The sequence below is a fragment of the Struthio camelus genome, chromosome 1 (genome assembly GCF_040807025.1).
Source record: "Struthio camelus isolate bStrCam1 chromosome 1, bStrCam1.hap1, whole genome shotgun sequence".
Taxonomy (NCBI): Eukaryota; Metazoa; Chordata; class Aves; order Struthioniformes; family Struthionidae; genus Struthio; species Struthio camelus.
Window position 1 is genome coordinate 126,825,627 of NC_090942.1, and position 20,322 is coordinate 126,845,948.

Genomic DNA, 20,322 nt, shown 5'->3' on the forward strand with positions numbered 1-20,322 from the left:
CATAACAGATAATTTCTAGATTCTTTTATGTATGTATCTATATGTGTATAGATCTATATCTATATCTGTGTATAGATCTAATGCAATCAGATTTAATAGTCAATAGTTATTTCTTTTGGTTGTAAGTTGAATTTTATTTCTCTAATGGTGGCAGGTTAGTTGATGCCAGAAGCGTGTTTCTCATATTGTGTTTGATCCAGGCTGAAAATTGGTTGGACCTTAGGCTTTGAAATAGTTCCTGAAAATAAAAGTTTCCTCATCTTGTCTTTATCCTACCTGAGAGAGGGGAGCATAGCCTGTTGAGGAGTCTGACTGGGACACAGGGCATCTGTTTTTGTGTACTCTTGAGCAAACCACTAGCTCTATCTCCTAAATGTAGAAAAAGAGATTGTATGTGTCTGTTGGGATGTTTTAAGATCTCTTTCATTAGTATTTGTGGAAGTACTTTGATATTCTCAGAGATATGAGCTAAAGAAATGCAGACTATTAACAGGTCTGTTCCGTGTCATCTTGGGAACTCAAATAACTCACTAGGAGTTTTCAGACATTTTCAAGTGGATACCAGATGCTCATTGAAACATAGGGAATAGCTAAGTTTTCTTTTTTTCCAGTGCTTCATTTTGTATAATGAATCAAGATTAGAGGTTTTTGAATTTATTAAAGGTAACTATTATAAAAATGAAGCATGAATTAGTACTGATTTGAGCCAAATGTACTGAGAAGGAAAACCTTGTTTTTACTAACGCCTTCTCACATGTATTTGCTAACACAGGCATCCTGGTTGATAATGCATTACTAAATAGATATTTTTTGCACACTCCCTTTAACTTGGTCTCAGTGAATAAAGACCATAAATGATACCAAGAAGTGCAAAACTCACATAATGCTTTGCAAAGCTTGAGCTGGGATGTCCAGAAATAAAGGTCACTTTAGTAAACCACTGAACATCTCACCTATGAAGACTTTTCTTTTCCTGGGATTATTGCTATTGCATAATACCGTGAAGGCAAGTTGGCATATTCTCTGAAGCCCCCACCCCCTGCCCTTGCTGAATAGCAGAACCAGATAAGTTTTGAAATGACCGTCTTGCACATCTCTAAATGACTCCTGAAAGAATGTCATTTCTCTCTGATAGTCTTCAGTACCATTCATTAGACAGCTTGCAGAATCTGCTTGAAAAGAACTCTCCTCCCCAGTATTGTCAGAATACACTGTATTTTCCAGCAGTTCAGTGAATAGAAGTCTAAAATTTGCTTCAGGACCTAGGTAGCTCATTGTGCTATCAAAAGTGCTTTGTTCAGATTCTCCAAGCAGCCTGCTGATAGTTTTATATTTGATTTATTTCTTTACTTTAGTGTTGCAGCTCTGCTTAGATGTTGTGGTAATAAAAATGCCAACCAAAGAATTTAAAATTTATGTGATTTAATGTGGATTTCCATTCTTACATTTCTGAGAAATAAATCTACCTCATGAAATCCATACATTTAGTTAGCTTATAATCTATACAAGTTTATTTTATTGATGTGTTCTGCAAAAGCGTTGACTGAAGATTTTGCTTCTTTATATTTATTTATCGTTCTTAATAGGTATTGTCTTTTGATGCCTATTTTGAGGAGGAAGTGCCTGACAAAAATCAAGAGCTCTATAGAATAAGACATTGTAAAATATACTTCTACCTTGAAGATGATACAATTCAAGTGGTTGAACCCGAAGTGAAAAATAGTGGAATAACTCAAGGTATCTATTTTTGATAGCGCTGTGTTTTATTTTTTGCCCTTTATACCTTTTCTCAGTACAGTCTCAATCCATTCTAAAGGATATCTAATATGACTTCTTACAGTGAAAATGGACTGTAAGTGAAATACTGTGAATGATTTTTCTTGTTCTGGATGATAATGTGAACTTTTTTATTGTCTTAGTTTCTGAAGATCCAAGTTTTGTACGGCAGAATCCTGCCCCTGCTTCCCCCTTCTTTTTCTGGAGTATAGCTGTTCGAAATCGTATGATAGTGGGTCTTTTGTCAGTGTTTTGTCACTTTTGCAGAAACAATTATGTGTTCTGGATCTCCATTCTGAAGCCTGGTTCCTCCCCTCTTGGCACTGATTGTAAATTCTCTAGCTAAAACTCTGCGGTTGTTCATTACCTTCTGCAGGTTTCTCTGCCTTTAATAAAGGAGAGCACCTTTGGTGTCTCTGGCTGTTGATTCCTTTATGATTAGAGTATCCTCGGCTCAGTAAGTTTTCCTTGACACCCCTCAGCTAAGAGGTTACTTGCCTCAGGGTCACGCTGCTGCACTTGGGTCAGCCTGAGGACGTTTAGAGGAGGGTTTAGGGATTTACTGGGATATTAATGGACTTGGTTTACATTAGCAAAACGTGATGTGGCAATCAACCTCTTGCTGCAGAAGCGGAGTACAGCTGCTGCTTCTTAGTGTTTATGGGTCAGAATTAAAAAACAAACAAACAAAAAAACATTTCAAGGGATATAGTCCAGATAAGCATGATGTCTTGGGATGAGTATCTTGGGATGACTGCACCACCTAGTCTCCAGAGATTTTGTGTATATTCTAGTGTATTTTAGCACAGTAATTCCCCCACTCCCCAAAAAAGAAAAGAAAAACAAACAAACAAACAAACACTACTTAACTACCAGTTTCTTTATAGAGTAGGGATAGCATCTGAAGGCGTTGCCTGTATTATTACTGTTATACATGCAATACGTTTTCCAGGAATCTTTTCTTCTTGAATTGTTACTTAATGCCTTGCTCTCCCTGGGCTGAAAGTTCTCCTTGCCAGAAGTCTTGCTGACTATTCTGTAGCAGAGCTGATTTTGAATTCAGGGGAACCGCTTCCTCCCACATGGGCAAATGTTATTTCAAGGCCTGCAGAGACACATGTTGGAGCTCTTCACCTGGGAACTTACGCGGCAGTTATCCTCCCTGCCCCTGCCCTCATCTGTGTGAGGTTGGAAACATCATCAGATGTGAGTGTTCCTTGACCTGTGTGTCACAGGAGTGAAGACAGCTGTTTCTGGCTTAAGCAGCTTAGAACAAATGACCTTCAACAGAAAGGAAGTATGGTTAACACCAGAGATAGAGGTGACGTCCTTGAGAGGAAAGGTGGAAGCTGGTTTCATTATAACAGGATAAAGCACATTCAAAGCTGATCCCTTTGAATCTGTCTATAGGAACTAGTCATTTTCACTGTCATTGCAGTATGGGTTGTGCAGACTGCATCTTCAGGCCTGATGTTCCTAGCAGTCTGGTAATGTTCCCATGGTGACAGGTAAGCTCCAATTTCCCCTTATTTTCTTGGGTTAATGGCTGTTGGAATCATGTAAAATTAACTGGATATGCTTGTAGAAAAACAAGAATTCTTCCAGTGTCCCATGCAAGGATATTTTGAAGGCCTGTAGAGCTTTGTCCAAGTACTTATGTGGGATCAATGAGTATCCATAAAGCATTAAACTGATGGATTAAAAAGGAATGTTCCAGGATCTCAAAAATGCACTTAATTCATTTGTTGCTGGTACTGGGGCTGGTAAAGAAGTTCTATATATTGATTGTTTTTGTGAAAGAAGAGATACTGTAGATTGAAAGGCTCAGAAACCATTTGAGATATATTAAGGCTCCACAGTTAATGAGAAAGTCTATGGCATATACTTTATCTTAAGTATCCATATAAATATTCTTTTTATCCTGGAGATGAACATGATTTAGAGGGGAAAAAAGGTGGTAGAGACACCTATCAGAGAATTCTTTAGTCAGGTGCACTTGGGCAGTGTCTTTACTCTGCATAACTGAAAGCGTAAAAAGAGCAGCCATGAAGTTGTTATCCTAAAGGTAGTATGTATATTCAAGCAACAAATATTTAAAAGCACTATTTCTTAAAAAGAAATCCAGATGCATCAGCTGCCAGTTCTATTCCATTTTAGAGTAAAAATTATCCTGTTGTCTTTTATATTGTAATTATGTAATGTTATATAATAGTACAATTATTATCTCACACGTTATTCAAATTCCCTATCCTGACTGGGAATATGGTAAGTCTGAAAACAGCATAAGTGTAACTGTCTGCATGGTAAAGCTGGGAAGCTGAGACACAAAGGAAGGGAAGTTTTGCCCGTGATCATACAAGAAAGCTTGTAATAGAAAGAGGAATTGAACTCAGGCCTTTTATTTAAAAGTTCAGGATCTTAGCCATAATGCTATCTTCTGCAGCTCTGCTGAAATGGAGTATTTCGGGTAAATAAAATACAAGGCTTTTGCAGAGGAGAGTTCAGTTGTAGGAGACCTTGGGTTGGTGAAATAAGAGCACTGAACAGAAAAGCACAGATATGGGGTTGTGAATGATGAAAAAAGTGTGAGAATGTCAGGAGCAAGGCAGGCCCAGTCTGCATGGACGATAGGAGAGTTGGCAGTGACAGGAAAGGGGTTGCGTACAGGAGCAGCAGCAAAAAGCAGTGACAGAGAAAGAGCTAACTGGTCAAGTTTCAAAACGGATCTGTTGATGGTAAAAGGTGGTGGGGACCCTTATTTGGATGTTCCTGCTACCCAGATGGAAAAGATGTGAGAAACAGCTGAAATGGGTGTTCTGACTCAGGAGTTGTCCTGAAGAGCAGGTATAGCAGTGGTAGGGTAGCTCAGAGGCCGTGATCTGAGCTTGACTGGCTTATCCCTTGGGGTCACTGGATTACCAGTGCTTGTGCCGTTCCCCATAGATGAGAGCTTGATGGTCTGAATGGGTGTCCGTGGGCATGGTGAGATCAGGGAAGTGTAGCAGTTTCCTGCTGTAGTCTCCACTGTGGGTGGTACTTGTGGCTTTGCAGAAAAGGTCTTGCAGAGGCGTTCAGAGTGCGGGAAGACTTGGTGAAGAACAGCTGGCAAGGAAGCCTTTGTAACTTCAGTTATGAGTTTACGAAACTAAAACAAATTGGCTTCAAAAAAAAAAAGACTAGAAAATGTACTTTTACCAGTAATCAAAATCTCAGAGTGACAAAATAAATGATCTGTGGGAAATGTGTTCCAGTGACTTGAAAAACAAATGCTTTATGGAATTGGCTGCTGTACTTGGACATGAATTTGGACAGATAAGGTTGCTACTAAAAAACTGAAGTTTAAATTTGTTTAATTTTGGAAACTGCATTGCTATAGCTTGAACTTTGGAAAATATTATAAGTATTAGAAGAAATCTATCTAAACAGAAATTCAGTGCAAAACACAAAGGAATGCAGAGGCCAACCTGAACTACTGAGAAACCTGAATCAAAGCTAAAAATACCAGTACAATCAAAGTACACAAGAACTAATTAAAGATAAGAGAGTACGGAGTGAAGAGAAGGACAGTAAAGTCAACCACATAACAAACTCCACCTATGTTCTTCCAGAGCCAGAATGCTAATTACTCTCCCCATATAAAAAGAAACTCTTCCCAGAGAGCGCCTGGCTAGATATGGTGGTGCAAGTGTTCTGTAATTCTAATTCCCAGTTAACAGGACTGTGGCTGCCTGATACTCTCTTATCAAAAGGTCATTTATGTCCCATGGGGTTAACTGTATCTTTCAGTGCAGTCCAGAGCACAGTGGAGCAGCTGGCTGGTTTCCCCAAGGTCAGCCAGCTGAAAAAGAGACTGGAGCTGCCTGCTGGCTGGGTTCCCAAGGCCGGCTGGCTGAAGAGAAAAGTACAATCAGGAAAGTGAAGTTGCAGTCAGCTCCTCCAATATAACTGATTATCTAAGAGTTTAAGACCTACCCTGAGACCTTGAGATAACTGGGATTTTGCCATATTTAATGAAGGCCAAATCATGACCTTGCTACATACTCGCATGGGTGAACAAGTGAATGTAAAAAGTCTCCTCGTTTTTAGGGGCGAACTCTTTGCATTGCAGGAATAGTAATGGTTGCTTCTCCTCCTTTCTGTCCATGTGTTACCCATTCCCTGTAATGTGCTCCTGAGTTGTGCAGAGGGAGTAGGTAAGTTGTGCTGAGGAAATTCCTGATATCACTTTATTTCTTCCGGAGCAATATAACGGCGACACCAAATCATTTGCTGCCAGGCTTCATGAACTGCCTCATAGTGAAGAGTCCTTCACTACGATAAAAGACTCCTTAAGCTGCCACTGGACTTGCCCCAAAATTAGCAGCTCTGAGAGAAGAACAGATATCCTGCAAAGGGTGGTGTGGGAACTTACTGATGCCAGCACCACTGTCAGAAGGCAGCAGTACCCCAAATCCCCTTACAAGGGCACAGTAAAGGAGGTCTTTAGCCTGATAAGATGCAAATATTTAAAATAATTATTGGTGATGCTGCAGGATACCCTGCTGAATAAACTGACACCCTCTTAATTTGAAAAAAAGAAGCATTAGAATGGCCATCCATCCTGAGCAACCTGATTGTTGTACCTTGACAGGACTCCATATGACGGCTTCTGGCAAATTTCTGGAAGTAGAAATGTAATTATTTTCCAGAAGGAAGGGCAATTAACAAAAAGCTGAAACCTAACCTCAGCAGATTAAGTTTTATTACATTTCAAATTCAACAATATAAAATGTATCTTCTACCTGTGTAGGTCAGGCACATACCTAATAAAAGCAAAGGAGTGCTGGGCTTGATATTATCTGTACAAGACGTTTTCCATTAGGAAAGAAATTTTTATCCCCTCAGAACGAAGTGGGGATGTGTATTGTACTTTGAGAAATGGTATCAAAAACTAGCTGAAGGCATATTCACCAGTTCCAGGGTGAATACCCTCAGGAAGTAGCTCATATTAGAAAACTGTTGTCAACTATTATATCTTAACTAACACGATGATTCAACAAGATTTCTATTTATGTGGAGGACTGTTCTGATACAGCACCTTATCTGTTCATTTTTGCAAGAGTGACCCAATGGTTAGCTAAAACTAGTTAACACATTTTGAAAAGATGTATTTTTGTTTGTGGTAGTACTATATCGTCTTGCATCGTATTAAAATGTGCTAATTACCATGTTTTCTACCTAATATTTTTGTGAGGATGCATCCTAAACATGTGTATAAGTATGTTTAAGTAGATAGAAGCTGGAGTTTATTTTTACAGGCAGTGACCAAAATATTAGATGTGGTATCTGTGAAACATCAGGGAGCTGAACAGGCCTGGTTTTAAGGAGAAACGTAAAGTAAATATGCTTTGTTGGATTATTTCCTTGAAAAATTAAGGAAATGTTTTCATCACAGGAGTGAAACAATGTAGTAAAGGAATGCATCTTATATAGATTAGTCCCTAGGAGAGTAAAGCGAACAATAAAGAATTTCCATGGACTAACTCAGAAATATGGCCATTCAGACACCAAACAAAAACATGCGGGAGTATCTTTCTTTCTCCCTCCTCCTCTGCTTCTCTTTGTCCCGTCCCTCTCCCTCAACAAAATAGCAGTGCTGGAGAATCATCAAGAGGGATTCAGTGGGAACCATTACCAGATGCACAGCTGAAGGGCACTGGAAAGAGACCCAGTTCCGTAATGAGATATAATGAGATAGACCTTTTAGATAATTCTATCTCATAAACTGTTATTATAGTAGTAGGTTGATATTGGAACTATTTTGAATTTTGGAATTCTAGTATGTTTACTGTAGTTGTTTTAAAGTTGTACCTTTTATAACTACTGTAATTTAAAAGTTGTTAGGAACCTCTGGTGGCAAGGAATTATTATAATGGTATAGGTTGGTGGTTTCTGTCTGGCCTTAGCCCTGGTACCCTCGTTATGAAGCCATTGTTACAGAGGTGTCTTGAGTTGGTAAGCTCAGCAAAGGGGCTTAGATTGAAAACTGGACCATCTTTTTATTCTTACCAGGTTGTTTTCACAGAACTATATTGATGTATTGTTGTGGCAACTTTCATGTTGTCTTATTTGTCCTTTCATAATATTAAAAGCAAGTATTTAGTACCAGCTTTGCCAGCCTGCTATTCTTCGTGAATTCTAACTTAGAATAAATCATAGTTTATCATACACACAGCTGCATAACTTTTCCTTTAATGTATGTGTTACACGTTTGTATGTACTATGAGACTGTAGCTTATAGGTTGTTTCTAAAGTACTTGTAGTAATGAATACTTTTAAAGCATAGCCAATTCAGCAACATACGTGTCAGTTTTCAGCTGGTACACCAATAGCAGATTCCTCCTCTTTTAATGTGGTGAATATAAACAAAAACGTTGCTATAACGAGGAAAACTTAAGTGTGTACTAACTTTAAACTCAGTTAAAGATAAGATCTCCACTTGTTTTTATTTCTTCTCTTTTTCTTTTGGATAGTGTTCATTTTGGTTTCTTAGGTTTTTTTTTTTTTTTATGTTTGGGTTATGAGTTATTGGCTTTGTATTTTGGAATGGATCAATATTTTACCATTTTCTACTGGAATGCAATCAGCTCTACTCATCTCAGATGCCTCTACTTTCAGTTTACTCTTTCAGGAAGCTCAGTTGCTCACCCTGGCCTCCATCCTTGATAGGTTAGGCTTTTTTTACCTTGGTAGGGCAGGTTTTTTCTTTAACCTTGGTTATGTATGGTTCTTCTCACCCTGTAGAGCATACAGACAGTTCTTATCAGCTCCTCCCACAACCCTCTAAGAAATTTATGATTCGGACTGTCATTGCCCTAGAGTTTCTGCCACTTTTTTACACAACTTTTTGTTTTCTTTTCAGAAAAATAAATGATACTTAGAAGCGTTGAAGAGTACTGTTGCTTTTCAGTGAAGGTGGAAAAGATATCTCTTCTCTTAATTAGAACAGTATCTTTTGCTGCTCTTGTTGGAAAGAGTACTCACCTGTTATGTTTAGACCAATAAATGTGAATTTATTGAAGTGTTTTCCTGTTTGTTTCAGAAGGTGGTAATTTTCTGCACCAACTTAACTAAAGTACTTGAACTTTGTATTTGGCAATGATTTAGGAAGTTCTAGAAGATGGACAGTGTAAATAAAGTATTGTTGCTAGTGAAAAAGGATTGCATTACCTAATAGTTCCTTTACTGAATGAAATATTCCCCTTCCCCTTCCCCTTGCCCTCAGCATAGAAAATTGGTAAGACTGTGATTGTCAGTGCAAAGGATATTCACTCTATGGATTAATTATAATTCTTACACAGGAACTATTGTTCGACGTCATCGGATTCCACTTCCACCTCCTAATGAAGATCAGTTCTATACTGTAGATCATTTCAACATCAACATAGAAGTAATCCTTTATGCCCGAAGATACAGAATTACAGATTGTGACCAATTCACAAAAAATTTCCTGAGGAAGATGGGAGTTAGATTAAATCCTCCAGCATGTCGTCCAGATGACCCGTACACCAAAGAGCGACAAAAGGTCAGATAATAATGAATAATTGATTTTTCCTAATAATGAAATAATGAAATAATGAATAATGTAATAATGAAAAATTGATTTTAATAAAAGTGCCATTGCATGAAGTAATATATGTGATATTATGTTTCTCTAATATAGCAAACAGAAAGTATGTACAGCTAACTATTTCAATGTTACAAGAGAAATTACAAGAGGAATTACAAGAGAAAACTTGCTTTTTATATAATATGGCCCATTGTACAAACATAGCAAAGTCCCAAGCATAACTATTTTCCTGGTGATGTGTTCACACACCTTTTGCAGCAGAACAAAAATACTTGATAAAAATAAGTCGTGTGTGTGTATATTAGTTTGATAAAACTGATAAAGCTTATTTGTTTATTAAAACAAGAATAATATCACAGTATTAAAATTGTTCTCAAGGTGTGTGTGTATAGTAGTTGAACAATGTTACATTTACCATCTACCTAAGATGAATTATTTTTAGTGGTATATACAATGAATCAGATTTATTAGAATCAATGTTGCTCTCTCTTTTTGCCTATTTCCTCAAACTGTAACTAGCAGAATTGACTAGAAGGGGCACTGTCATGGTTTTTTATGTGTTATTTGATGTCTATAGATAAACCACTTTCATTTGTAAAGATTATTTGGTAGACCAATAAAAATTATATACAGTATTGTATAACCTGCTTAGACATGATTTTTGTTAAAGATATTTTAAAAACAATGAGCAAAACATTAAAATACTGTGTGTTTGTGTGTGTGTGTGTCTCCAGAGAGTGGAGAAGGGAAGAGAGAGGTTTGACGAATAAGAGCATCAGAAGACTAAAGCTGAATGAAACCTGTCTCTTAACATTCTCAGTCAGTTGATGGGAAATTCTAGAATGGTTATATAGCAAATTCTGGCTGCTTTATGCTCTCACGTTCCTGTGACTAATTTGTAGATGGTAAATTTTAATTTATTAAGTGCAGATTCTTCTGGACTTCTTTGAGCAAAATTAAATGTTTGCACCAAACTCTTAATTATGCAGATGACCAGAAGACGATGATACAAGCGAAAGGAGGAATGTGATGAGATGGGAAATGAGACCAATGAAAAGTGTGACAAGACTCTTAGATTCAAATTTCTGTATTGTTGGAGCTGATATCCCATAGATGGTGATGTTATCTAGCTCTATAGCTCTGTTTGCTTGCTCATTGCATCTTCAGGGCTCAGGAAGGAAGGAAGCTAGTACTGTGATGGTAAATACTGGGATTTTAGCATATGGACATGGTGATACCTGAAACAGAAACAGTATTGCAGATCAACAGGGACACTGGCAGGCAAAATGTGGTTCTGCTTTCCCCAATTTCAGATTTGATGTTCTGAAAGAATGGGTCTTTGTCCCTCCCAGATTTTTATGGCCAGAGGATACATCAGTCAACAGTTCTTTCTGTTCAGACAGCTCAACTTCCATTGCCTTATTGATGTCTATCACCATTCTCCTTCAGTAGCAATTGTATATAATTTCGTAGGTTAAAAGGACCGTCTGACCCCTTTAACCCACTACAGACATGATGGATTTTGACTTAGGAAAAAACACCCTGTCTAGAACGATATTTATGTCTGTGATTAGAACTAACAGTATGTAAATGCACTCCTGGGAATGGATCATCATCCTGGGATCAGATTTAATTCAGTGCTACTGATTTTGCAGCTACTATGATTGAAGACAGCATCTTGTCACACATCACATCAACTGGAATGTATCTTTAATTGGAGATCTGCTATTCCTTTTCAGATCTATAGGTGTATATTGAGAGGAGAATATACATAATCAGTACCTGCTAATTGTGCGAGGTGAATCAAAAGTGAATTAACTGTGTTTTAAAGCTAAAAGAAAGAGAACACCAAAGAAAAAGAGAAGGAATTAGCTCTTTGTTCCACAGTATTTGTATAAATAACTTTCAAGGAAGTCAGGGAGGGCGATGTTATTTGGAGTTGTAATCACCTGAACACCATGGCAATTTTTTGAAAATGTGAGCCATACTGTAAATATTTTAATGATTTCCTGATCTGAAGGACCTTATTGCAAGAAAACCAAAGATCAAAAACATTCCAAAATTGCTTTGAAATATTTTCTGACTGCCCAGCAGCCCCATGGCTAGTTCTTTGGTAATGGCATAAATATAGTTTGATGCGCTGTAATTGTGTGACATTATTTGAAACTCCTAAAAGCATGTTCTAAGATTTGATTGTACCATGTAGTTTGGTATCTTCTCTTTAAGAGCTAATCATTAAAATCTTTTTTTCTTAATTTCTTCTTTATATTCAGATTGTGGATAATATGAAGCCGTTGCGCCCTTATGAGCGCTTAGACACTTTGAGACAATTTCTGGAGTATGATGGACATGTTTTACGTTTTTTCTGTGTGTGGGATGACCCAGAATCTATGTTTCATGACCGACGAGAACTTGTCCTGCACTATTATTTGTCTGATGATACTATTGAAATAAAAGAAATGATACCAGTAAACTCAGGCCGGGATGCAGTTCCACTTTTTCTTAAAAGAAATAAGCTACCAAAGGTGAAGAATGAAAACTTCAGCTTATTTTGAATTCTTTCACTGGTTAGGAAAAATTACATGCCTCTTTTGGAAAATGCTATATTAGGATTGTAATGATATTGAGAAAGTATTATCCAAGTATTAATCATAATTGCATAATTTAGTTTTTGCACGCATATTTATATAATAACTGTAAGTGACAGAACAAATTAAGTATGGGCATGTCATGTTTAAAATAAAAGGAGAAAGAATTTTGGTAGAAACATATTGTACAATAATTTCCTTTCTCCCATATTAATGTATCAATGGAAATGTATAACTAAAGCTCTGTGTGGTATTGAAAGTTCACAAGAGTTCATTGATATTGGGATGTAAATTAATATAAAACTGAAGTGAAATCAGATTTGGTCCATATGACTACTTCTTGGGTCCTCTGGAAAATTCCAAGCTCGGTAACATTATTTCTTTGAAACAAATTTACAGTAATTTCTTAAATTCAAAGTCCTATATTTGGGATCTAATGCAAAGCTAGTTAAACTCAATGGGAATCCACGAATTGACTTCGTTGGATGTTAATCACATGATTATTAGAGAGATGGGAGTTTAAGTCCTCTGTAACCTATTATGATTATAAAACTAATGACTTGGATACACTTCAGTATCCAACACTATCTATCACTTCAGTTTCTATCACTTCAAGTGGTAGAAATAACATCAGCCCACAGCTGGAGTAAAACTCTGGGGAGTCTTTTTCCCTCCTTTCCTTCTAATACTGGTAATTTGTTTGTGATGCTATAGACGTACATGAGACTTCACAGTTAATACCTAACAGCCAAATATACACTGTTTTCACCTTATGTATCCTACTTTCCAAGACGCTGATGTAGGAGTGACGTTATGCTGACAGAACCCTTCTACCTGTACAGTGCATGTTACAATTTTAAGGGCTTGCACCTTCCTCTGAATTTGGGGGAAATTAGAGAAGGACCATCAGAAGAGAGCAGTTGGGGTGTTAGGGAAGGTGGTACGTAAAAATAACGTGCTTCAATTATCCTGCATCACCAGTTGATCATTTTTAAAAATTGTAATGTTTTTATATATTAAGATGTTGATATTACTGCAATAAATTGCTAGGGTAATTTTGAAACAAGTAAAGTAGAAACAAGAATTCTTCTCCCAATAGAACCATGCTGAACTGAATCCCCTGTATTTGTGCTGTGTGCAGCACAGCAGGACTCCAATCCTGAGTGGCTGTTTTATGCGTTTTTATAGTTATTACCAATCAAAATAGTAGTCTTTAGAGCAGAGGTTAACAGGCATGTACTACTTTGGGCGTGCTAATCTTTGCTTTTTGTTTGCTTCTAAGAAAAAGGAGACTTTATTCTTGGATACACAATAAGATTCTGAACGGATCTTTTGACATGTGTACTGACTTTTAGGTTCAGTAGCATAAATATACCTTAGAGTTGGCTAAAAATTCTTCTGAGAAAACACTGTAATAAAAATCAGTCTGTAAAAAATCTGCTGGTTCTAAGGTAACTGAGATCTTTCTTCATTGTTAATTGTGTTTCTTAATAGCTGGTCTCTTTTCTTGCAGTATGCTCCCACTGGGCTGTATCAGCCGGGCACAATCACTACTCGCTCTGTTCTCAATGTGTTTGGAGAGTTAGTAGGAAACAAAGGCCGCTACATTCTGGACAATCGTAAGGTCAGATTATTGAATACCACCAGCTGTTGAATGTCCTTATGGTTGTTTTTGTAATTTCTATACTTGTTATCTTCTACAACACAGAGAGTTATTTATAAAATTGCATTACCACTGGAGCACTGCTGAAATTTAACATACCATGTTTGTGAAAGTGAGGTAGCTTAGCATGGGATGAAAAATACTTGCAAGTGGAATATGAAGTTTTAAATCACATGCACGAAATGACACAGATTTTAAGAAAGGTTGTGTGTGAGTCTGAGATTTATGAAGCTGCTTTGTAAATACTCTCTCTTTTATTAGACAGGAGCAGTACACCAGGAATTTTACAAAGACTGTGACCTGACAATAGGGGCAGTAATTAATGTTTGGGGAAGGAAGATAGTACTTTGTGATTGTGATGAATTTACTAAAGAGTATTACAGGACAAAGTATGGAATCAGTAAGTAGTGATAATTATCATTTCCTTATGAGCCTTTTTATACTTACAATTTTGACAGAACTGCCTTCAGATTTTATCACTGATAAAACAAGTTCATTAAAGCCTTTAGTAATAATAGTCTGTTTTAGGCTGTTAACAGCAAAGCAGTAATTTTGCAGGTGATCCAGAAGGGTTTTCTTCTATGTTACACCTTCAAACCAATACATAACGTGTATGTTCTGTCACCGACTGCCTCAATTTTAAAACTTGAATGACAGAATAGTTATATGGATAGACTGCCATTTCTTCTCCCCTTCTTTCCCCTCCCGTTCCAATATCCATGTTTGCAGTAAGAGAATAATAAAGAGTATGTAGTGAATGGGTAAGTAGAGTGGGCCTGAATATTCCCCATTATGCCATGTTCCATCTTATATGGATAACAGAATCCTTATATAATATGATTTTCTAACACAACAATGGTAGTCTATCACGCTACTGCTTTTTAAGTAGTTTTGTGTATTCTGGGCCGCTAGAGTATTTATCCTGTGAGATTTCAGCATTGAATTCTGGAAACATTTAGCAACTATGTCCATAACGGAAAAGCATTTTGGAAATGTATAACAGTAGGGGCTTTCGTTTATCTGTCTCTGAATTACCTCGGTCAGACTTGCTAATGGTTCTGTTATGGACTTAATCCTGCAAAAACAGCTCAGTTAATTTCTGTCAATTTGTTCGTTCTGTAAATACAACTTACTTAGTGATCAGAAGAATCCTTCTATGGCCTTTCTCTGACATTGTGAAACAAAATACCTAGGTAGATTATTTCTTTCAGCTTGACTTGTGACCAGATAGAATGCAGTGTTTGGATCAAAGCCTGTTTGCTGCATTGGGGGAATTAAGTAATGTAGTGCTGCCATTATAAACACTGAATTTCTTAATTGGCAAAACATGTCTCAATAGGACTTTTTTTATAATAGCTTGGCATGTCTGTACCAAAATAAATCTTACCTTCTTTTATTAGCCAGTGCATGAGGAAACCGTACTCAAAAACCATAGTTTTATCTATGATAATAATGAGTCTAAGTCCAGAGATGCATAACAAGGGGTTCTTCCCTCGAAATTTTTTCAGCCAAGACTGCTGCCTCTGTTTGGCAGCAATATCTTCTGTCTGAGCAAAATATCCTGGAACAACGAATGAGGATTTCTTACTCACAGCAGAGAGAGAAATGAAACACAGCTGACCATTCTATATCAACCAAGCAATGCAATCAAGTGTTACACAAATGCAAAGGTTCTTCCCCTCATATAATGCTGGCTCAGTAATTACTAGTTATGTCTCTGGTTGTTAATCTGGGTGCTTAGTAAGTTAGGAGAAGTCGGAATGGCTTATTGTTGTATGTAGAGATACAGAAGATCGGGACCATAGGAGGTGCTTTAGTCCATTCCCCTTGTTCTGAGGCGGGATAGTGCGTACATAGACTGTCTCTGACTGATGCCTTTTATCAGCATTCTCCAGCAGAGCAGATTCCTCCACCTCCGCCTCCTGGGGTATCTTGTCCTAACCTTATAGTTAAAGAAATGCTTCTTAGGAGCAACCCTGAAGCTGTTCTGTGCAAACTGAGAGAGCAGTTTTCTTGTCTTGCCCTTTGTTGGACATGGAGAACAACTGGTCAGTATCGGGGTGCAATAACATTGCACATATTTGAACCCTATTCTAATACCCCTTCTTACCACCCTCCCTCCCTTTTAGGCTTTCTTCTGCTAGGCAAAACCCAATTCTTTCAGTATTTCTCCATGGTCCCTTCTTTTGTGTCCGTGGTGATTTTTCTAGGTTTTTTTTCAGTGCTCTTTCCAGTTTATCCAGCTCCTTAATGTATGACATACAAGAATATACTCTGTTGGAGACCTCCACAGAACTGGCTAGCGCTTTGTACGTAACTTGAAGGGTATAGGGTGGCAGAGACTGGCTAACAAAAAGCACCCATCTTGATGCAGCCTGTCTTGTTCATAGAGAATATACACATTCTTAGAGCTAGAAGATATTTCTGATTTGCTCTGAACTTTTTGCCTGTTTGTTTTTCCCACCAGCATAGACAACAGTAGGTATGACCTTTCAGTTAGAAGGGGCTAGGAGTAGAATCAGGATAGTTTTTGGTTTAGAAGCAGTTCAGGCTTTGAGGGAGAAAGGGTTTGCCTTTTATTGGTAGTGAGTTACCAATTTTGTTTGAATCGTTCGATGAAAACAGCGGCTAGGTTTGATCTAAGAGAATGATAGGCAGGGTGCATGCACAAGGTACTCTCAGTGGGCTCAGTCACACAAAGTGCCCAGCATTCTGCCCTGATCCAGTTAAACACTGAAACATGTTTAATTGCAGTTTGAATCCAGAGAGGCGATTTACTTGAGTAAGAGTGAGCGTGTGGATAAAGGAATTTATATGAAGGCAGAGTGCTCCGCACCTCACGGCATCAACTCTCCTGTTTGTTACTGTTTTCATGTTACTCCTCTTCACTTTACACTCTTCTGCCAAAGCCATTACAGAAGCCGACATTTATTTGACTCTGCTATTTCATGCATAAATTGCTTGCTGGTGGAATTTGCCCTTTAGGAGAACTAAGGGCAGTTTAGATTTCCCTTGAGGTGCATGATTATGATATTTGATGTATTTCCAATGTTACTTTTGCCTGTTTTGCTCTTTGTATTGTTTGTGAAAAGCAAAGGAGAGTTTTTCTATGGGTAAACGATAACTAGTGTCCTTCAATAGGAAGCTAATGACATTACTGTTGTGTAGCGCTGCTGTGAATGCAAGAGAAAATACCGTAATTGGTGATAATCTGTCTAGTTTTGCTAATGCAGCTGCAGAGAGGGAGCAAAATGTTCTATAGGCATGTAGGCGTTGTGGACGCCCAGATGAAACGTGGAATATATTGACATGTGATGGGGGGAGGCCGATACTCATTCTTTTAACTAAAGACAGTATCCCAGCACAGAGTTGAGTATTAAGTGTCCTCTCTTAAATAACAGATTGTTCCAAAAAGGAACAAAACCAGTAAAATCTGGTTTCCTTTCTGATTTTTGTTCAGTGTCCCAGTACCTCCCAAGCCTGTCTGTTCTGTCTACGCCTCTCTGCAGCACCCTGTGATCCCTCCCATGTCGCAGTTCTCCTCGCCTTCCCACCCCCTCGTTTCTCAGGCTCCCTCTCTGACCTGCTGCCTGGGCAGAGCGGTGTGCAGGGCCATCGGCTGGCCAGTACATGTGTGCTTTTGGCCAGGCAGCTGCTGCTGGAGAACAGCTGACTCCTTGATTTTCCCTCAGTGGGGGTATTAACGCTTGCTGCCAATTTTCACTAAACTCATTGGAGATCAAAATCTTTCTGGCCTCTAACCCCTCTGTTAAACGTGGTTGAAACTGAGCAGAGGGTTGTGAACATGCATGGGAAGGACTACGTGCATTTACAGAGGCCTTTTTTCCTTAGGTAACCAGAAAAAGCATGAAGTGGGACTGCGTAAAAGGAAATTTTTCCTTCCTATGACTCAAAATAACATTGTCACGTTTCAGCTGCAGTTTTGTCAGGACTAGATTTTCTTTAATACTGCTTGTGAAAGTTGTGAAGACGATGGTATTGCCTTCTTATTTTACCTTTTACAAAAATGGTGAAAATGGCTGTCACTAAAAATAAAGTTGAACATAAGGCCATGTTAGTTTTATATCCCTTTCTCGGCTGTTTCTTATTCATCTCCCCTTATGCATAAGGAACAGCATGTTAAGAATGTCATACCTCCAAGCTAAATCAACATCCTATGTTGCCTAAGGCTAGTGGGATTTCTCTTTCCTGTTCTTAGCTTCAGTGCTCGGAGGTGTCTGGCTTTCCTGCCTGCTTGTTATATACTGATACTCTACATGGTTATCGCTGTAACCCAGGATATGTGTCACTTGCCTCTTCCTTGAAATACTGAAAAAAAATAAAAATAAAAATAGAAAAGTCTTTTTCTCTGACACGTAAGTGTTTTACTACAGTTCTTTGACTGAGGGCAAAAGGTAAAATAGGATAGGATCAGCTATTATCCTTGATATACTGTACAGGGAGAGTATCTCTTTGTAATCTTAAAATGGATATTGAAACTGGAAGCAGGCAAAACCTCATTGAAGCTGGTTTAGTGCTGCCTCTGTGGCAACAAATTATTTTTGATAAATTTAGTTTTCAATGCTGAGGAGGCTATATCTTATTCAAATTGTTTGTATACTGAAGGAGAAGCGGCTGGGGCTGTAGTTGATTTTTGTTTCTTGCTTTTCCCAGTGCTTGTTCAAATCTCACTTGGGCTTTGCTGTCATGAGAAAAAGTTACTGGAATGTAATAAATGTCTGGTATAATAGGTGAAATAAATTTCATAGTACTAGCTCATCTCCTGCTGGGCACCAATTGATGCAGCGAGAGGGGGAAAACTGTCCATGGGGAAAATATCTGTACTGTCCCTTATGAGAGTAGAATTTTGTGATCTAGGACTATCAGTTTACCTTCTCCCCCTGTAAATCCACACTGAAAATGTTGCAGCATAAAAAGAGAGCATTGCTTCATTTTCTGGAATGGACAGAGGTAATTTGCTTAAGAAGCAGTGATATCCTTGAGAGGGGTGTATTTTATGTGTAATTGCAAGTTGGCTGTCTGTTACTACCCTAACAGTGCATGGCAAAGCGAAAATGAAATGAGTTTTGAACTCAGGCCTGTTTTTTAGTCTAATGCACTGAGATGGCTGTTCAAAACTTGCAGAAATAAGTTTTTAACTAGTTTGATAAACTATATTTTTCTGTGTCAAATTTTTCCAAAGTTTCCTTATTTGTAGGAGAGAATCTGAATATATAATCCTTTAAAATTATGGAAACTGTAGATTGCACAAGACTGGATGTTTGCATTGTTCTCTGTAGTGAATCTGGATGAAGCAAGATCATTTTACATTGGGGAAAGAATGGGAACCAAAGCACTGAACTGCTCTTTGGATTTAATTTACCCCACGCTTGGGTTGTGAGGTGTTTAGCATACTGTCTGGAATTAACACAATCATCACCTTAATTTGTAGTTGCCTTTCAGTTTTTAAAGATAGTTTTCATCTATATGTGCTAACGTATCTGTAAAGGGAAATGCTTCAGCATTTCTTAATGAATGCCTTATGCATAAGTGCTAATGTGCATATACTGTGACATGCATGTAAATGTGTTAGGTTATCTCTTGCGTTTATCATTTCAACTGAACGTCCTTCCTTTCCAAACTGTTTTGGCAGGAGGCATGTTATTTACAAATGTACTAAAGTTTTTTTTCTGCTAAAAGGCGTTGTTACAAACCTCTAGACTTTGAAAGAGAAAATACTAGCATGGATTAGCAATGTCATTAAAAAAATTAATGATAAGATTAATAAGTAACACTAAGACCTTAATTACAGGTACCTAAGTTATGGACCACTCAGGAAAGCATATGCTGTTACTGCCTACGCTGACTGTGTGTTAGGAGATAAAGGAAGTGAAAAAGTAGACAACGATGTTCTAGCACAGTTGAAATCCATGCATTTGATTTGCATCATGACTTATTAATACTGTTTTTGGAGATCAGAGGCTGATTGTATGACCTTTTGATTACAGGTTTTACTGCCATCTTAAAAATAACCTGTTAATGCCTGATAATCAAGAGAATGAAGTGAAACTGAATAGTTATTTTTGTCTAATTTACCACATATGCACTAGGTGGCACTGTTGGAGTGCAAGAAAGCTCTTAATCAAGGTTTCATCTTTTATATGTATTTGCTGATTTCTATGTATTTTCTTCATTGCTGAAGAAAACCTGTATTATGAAACGAACATTTCTTTCTCTGTTGATCAATACAGGGGTAGTCGTGTAATAACTCAGCATACACCGTACACCAACTCAACGTATACCATCAATACCAGTGCATACCTTTTTTTTTTTTTTCTGTCTCAATAGATGTGGATTTATGTATGCAGTGTTTATTGTAACAGGAGCTACACATATGAGTTACAGCATAGCACACAGAAAGTATCTCGAGAGGTAATTTTGTCGCGGACAATATTTAGAAAGTAATATTTTGGTGCATATTTACCTATCAACTTATTCTGTGACTCCGTAAAGACTACTTTGAAAATTTTCCAGTGGACTATCTTTTCTATGTGGACTTGAGATTTGTGCTTCTTCTGAATTATAGAAAGGGCATGTGCAGTTTTTTTCTGGAAAAAAATACTAATGTGGTTTTGCAGAAACCTCTCTTGGCTGACTCGAGGCATTAGCTTTTTCCAATAAAACAA

General features: G+C 37.7%; 1 protein-coding gene across 11 annotated transcripts in view; it reads left to right on the plus strand.

Moving 5' to 3' along the window:
- The window catches only part of EFHC2 (EF-hand domain containing 2), a 62,966-nt gene that overhangs the window by 14,696 nt on the left and 27,948 nt on the right, over positions 1 to 20,322 (plus strand). For 7 of the 11 annotated variants that reach the window (XR_011135801.1, XM_068915992.1, XM_068916028.1 and 4 more), the window contains 5 exons: positions 1,587 to 1,737; positions 9,117 to 9,340; positions 11,659 to 11,910; positions 13,487 to 13,597; positions 13,898 to 14,036. Coding sequence is in view for 10 of the 11 variants with exons in the window: in XM_068915992.1 (XP_068772093.1) it covers positions 1,587 to 1,737; positions 9,117 to 9,340; positions 11,659 to 11,910; positions 13,487 to 13,597; positions 13,898 to 14,036 (877 nt within the window). In the remaining variant the exon portion in view is untranslated. Of the gene's footprint in view, positions 1 to 1,586; positions 1,738 to 3,214; positions 3,285 to 9,116; positions 9,341 to 11,658; positions 11,911 to 13,486; positions 13,598 to 13,897; positions 14,037 to 20,322 lie in introns of those variants that run through there. The other 4 variants (XM_068916070.1, XM_068916033.1, XM_068916055.1 and 1 more) reach the window with 2 other exon arrangements.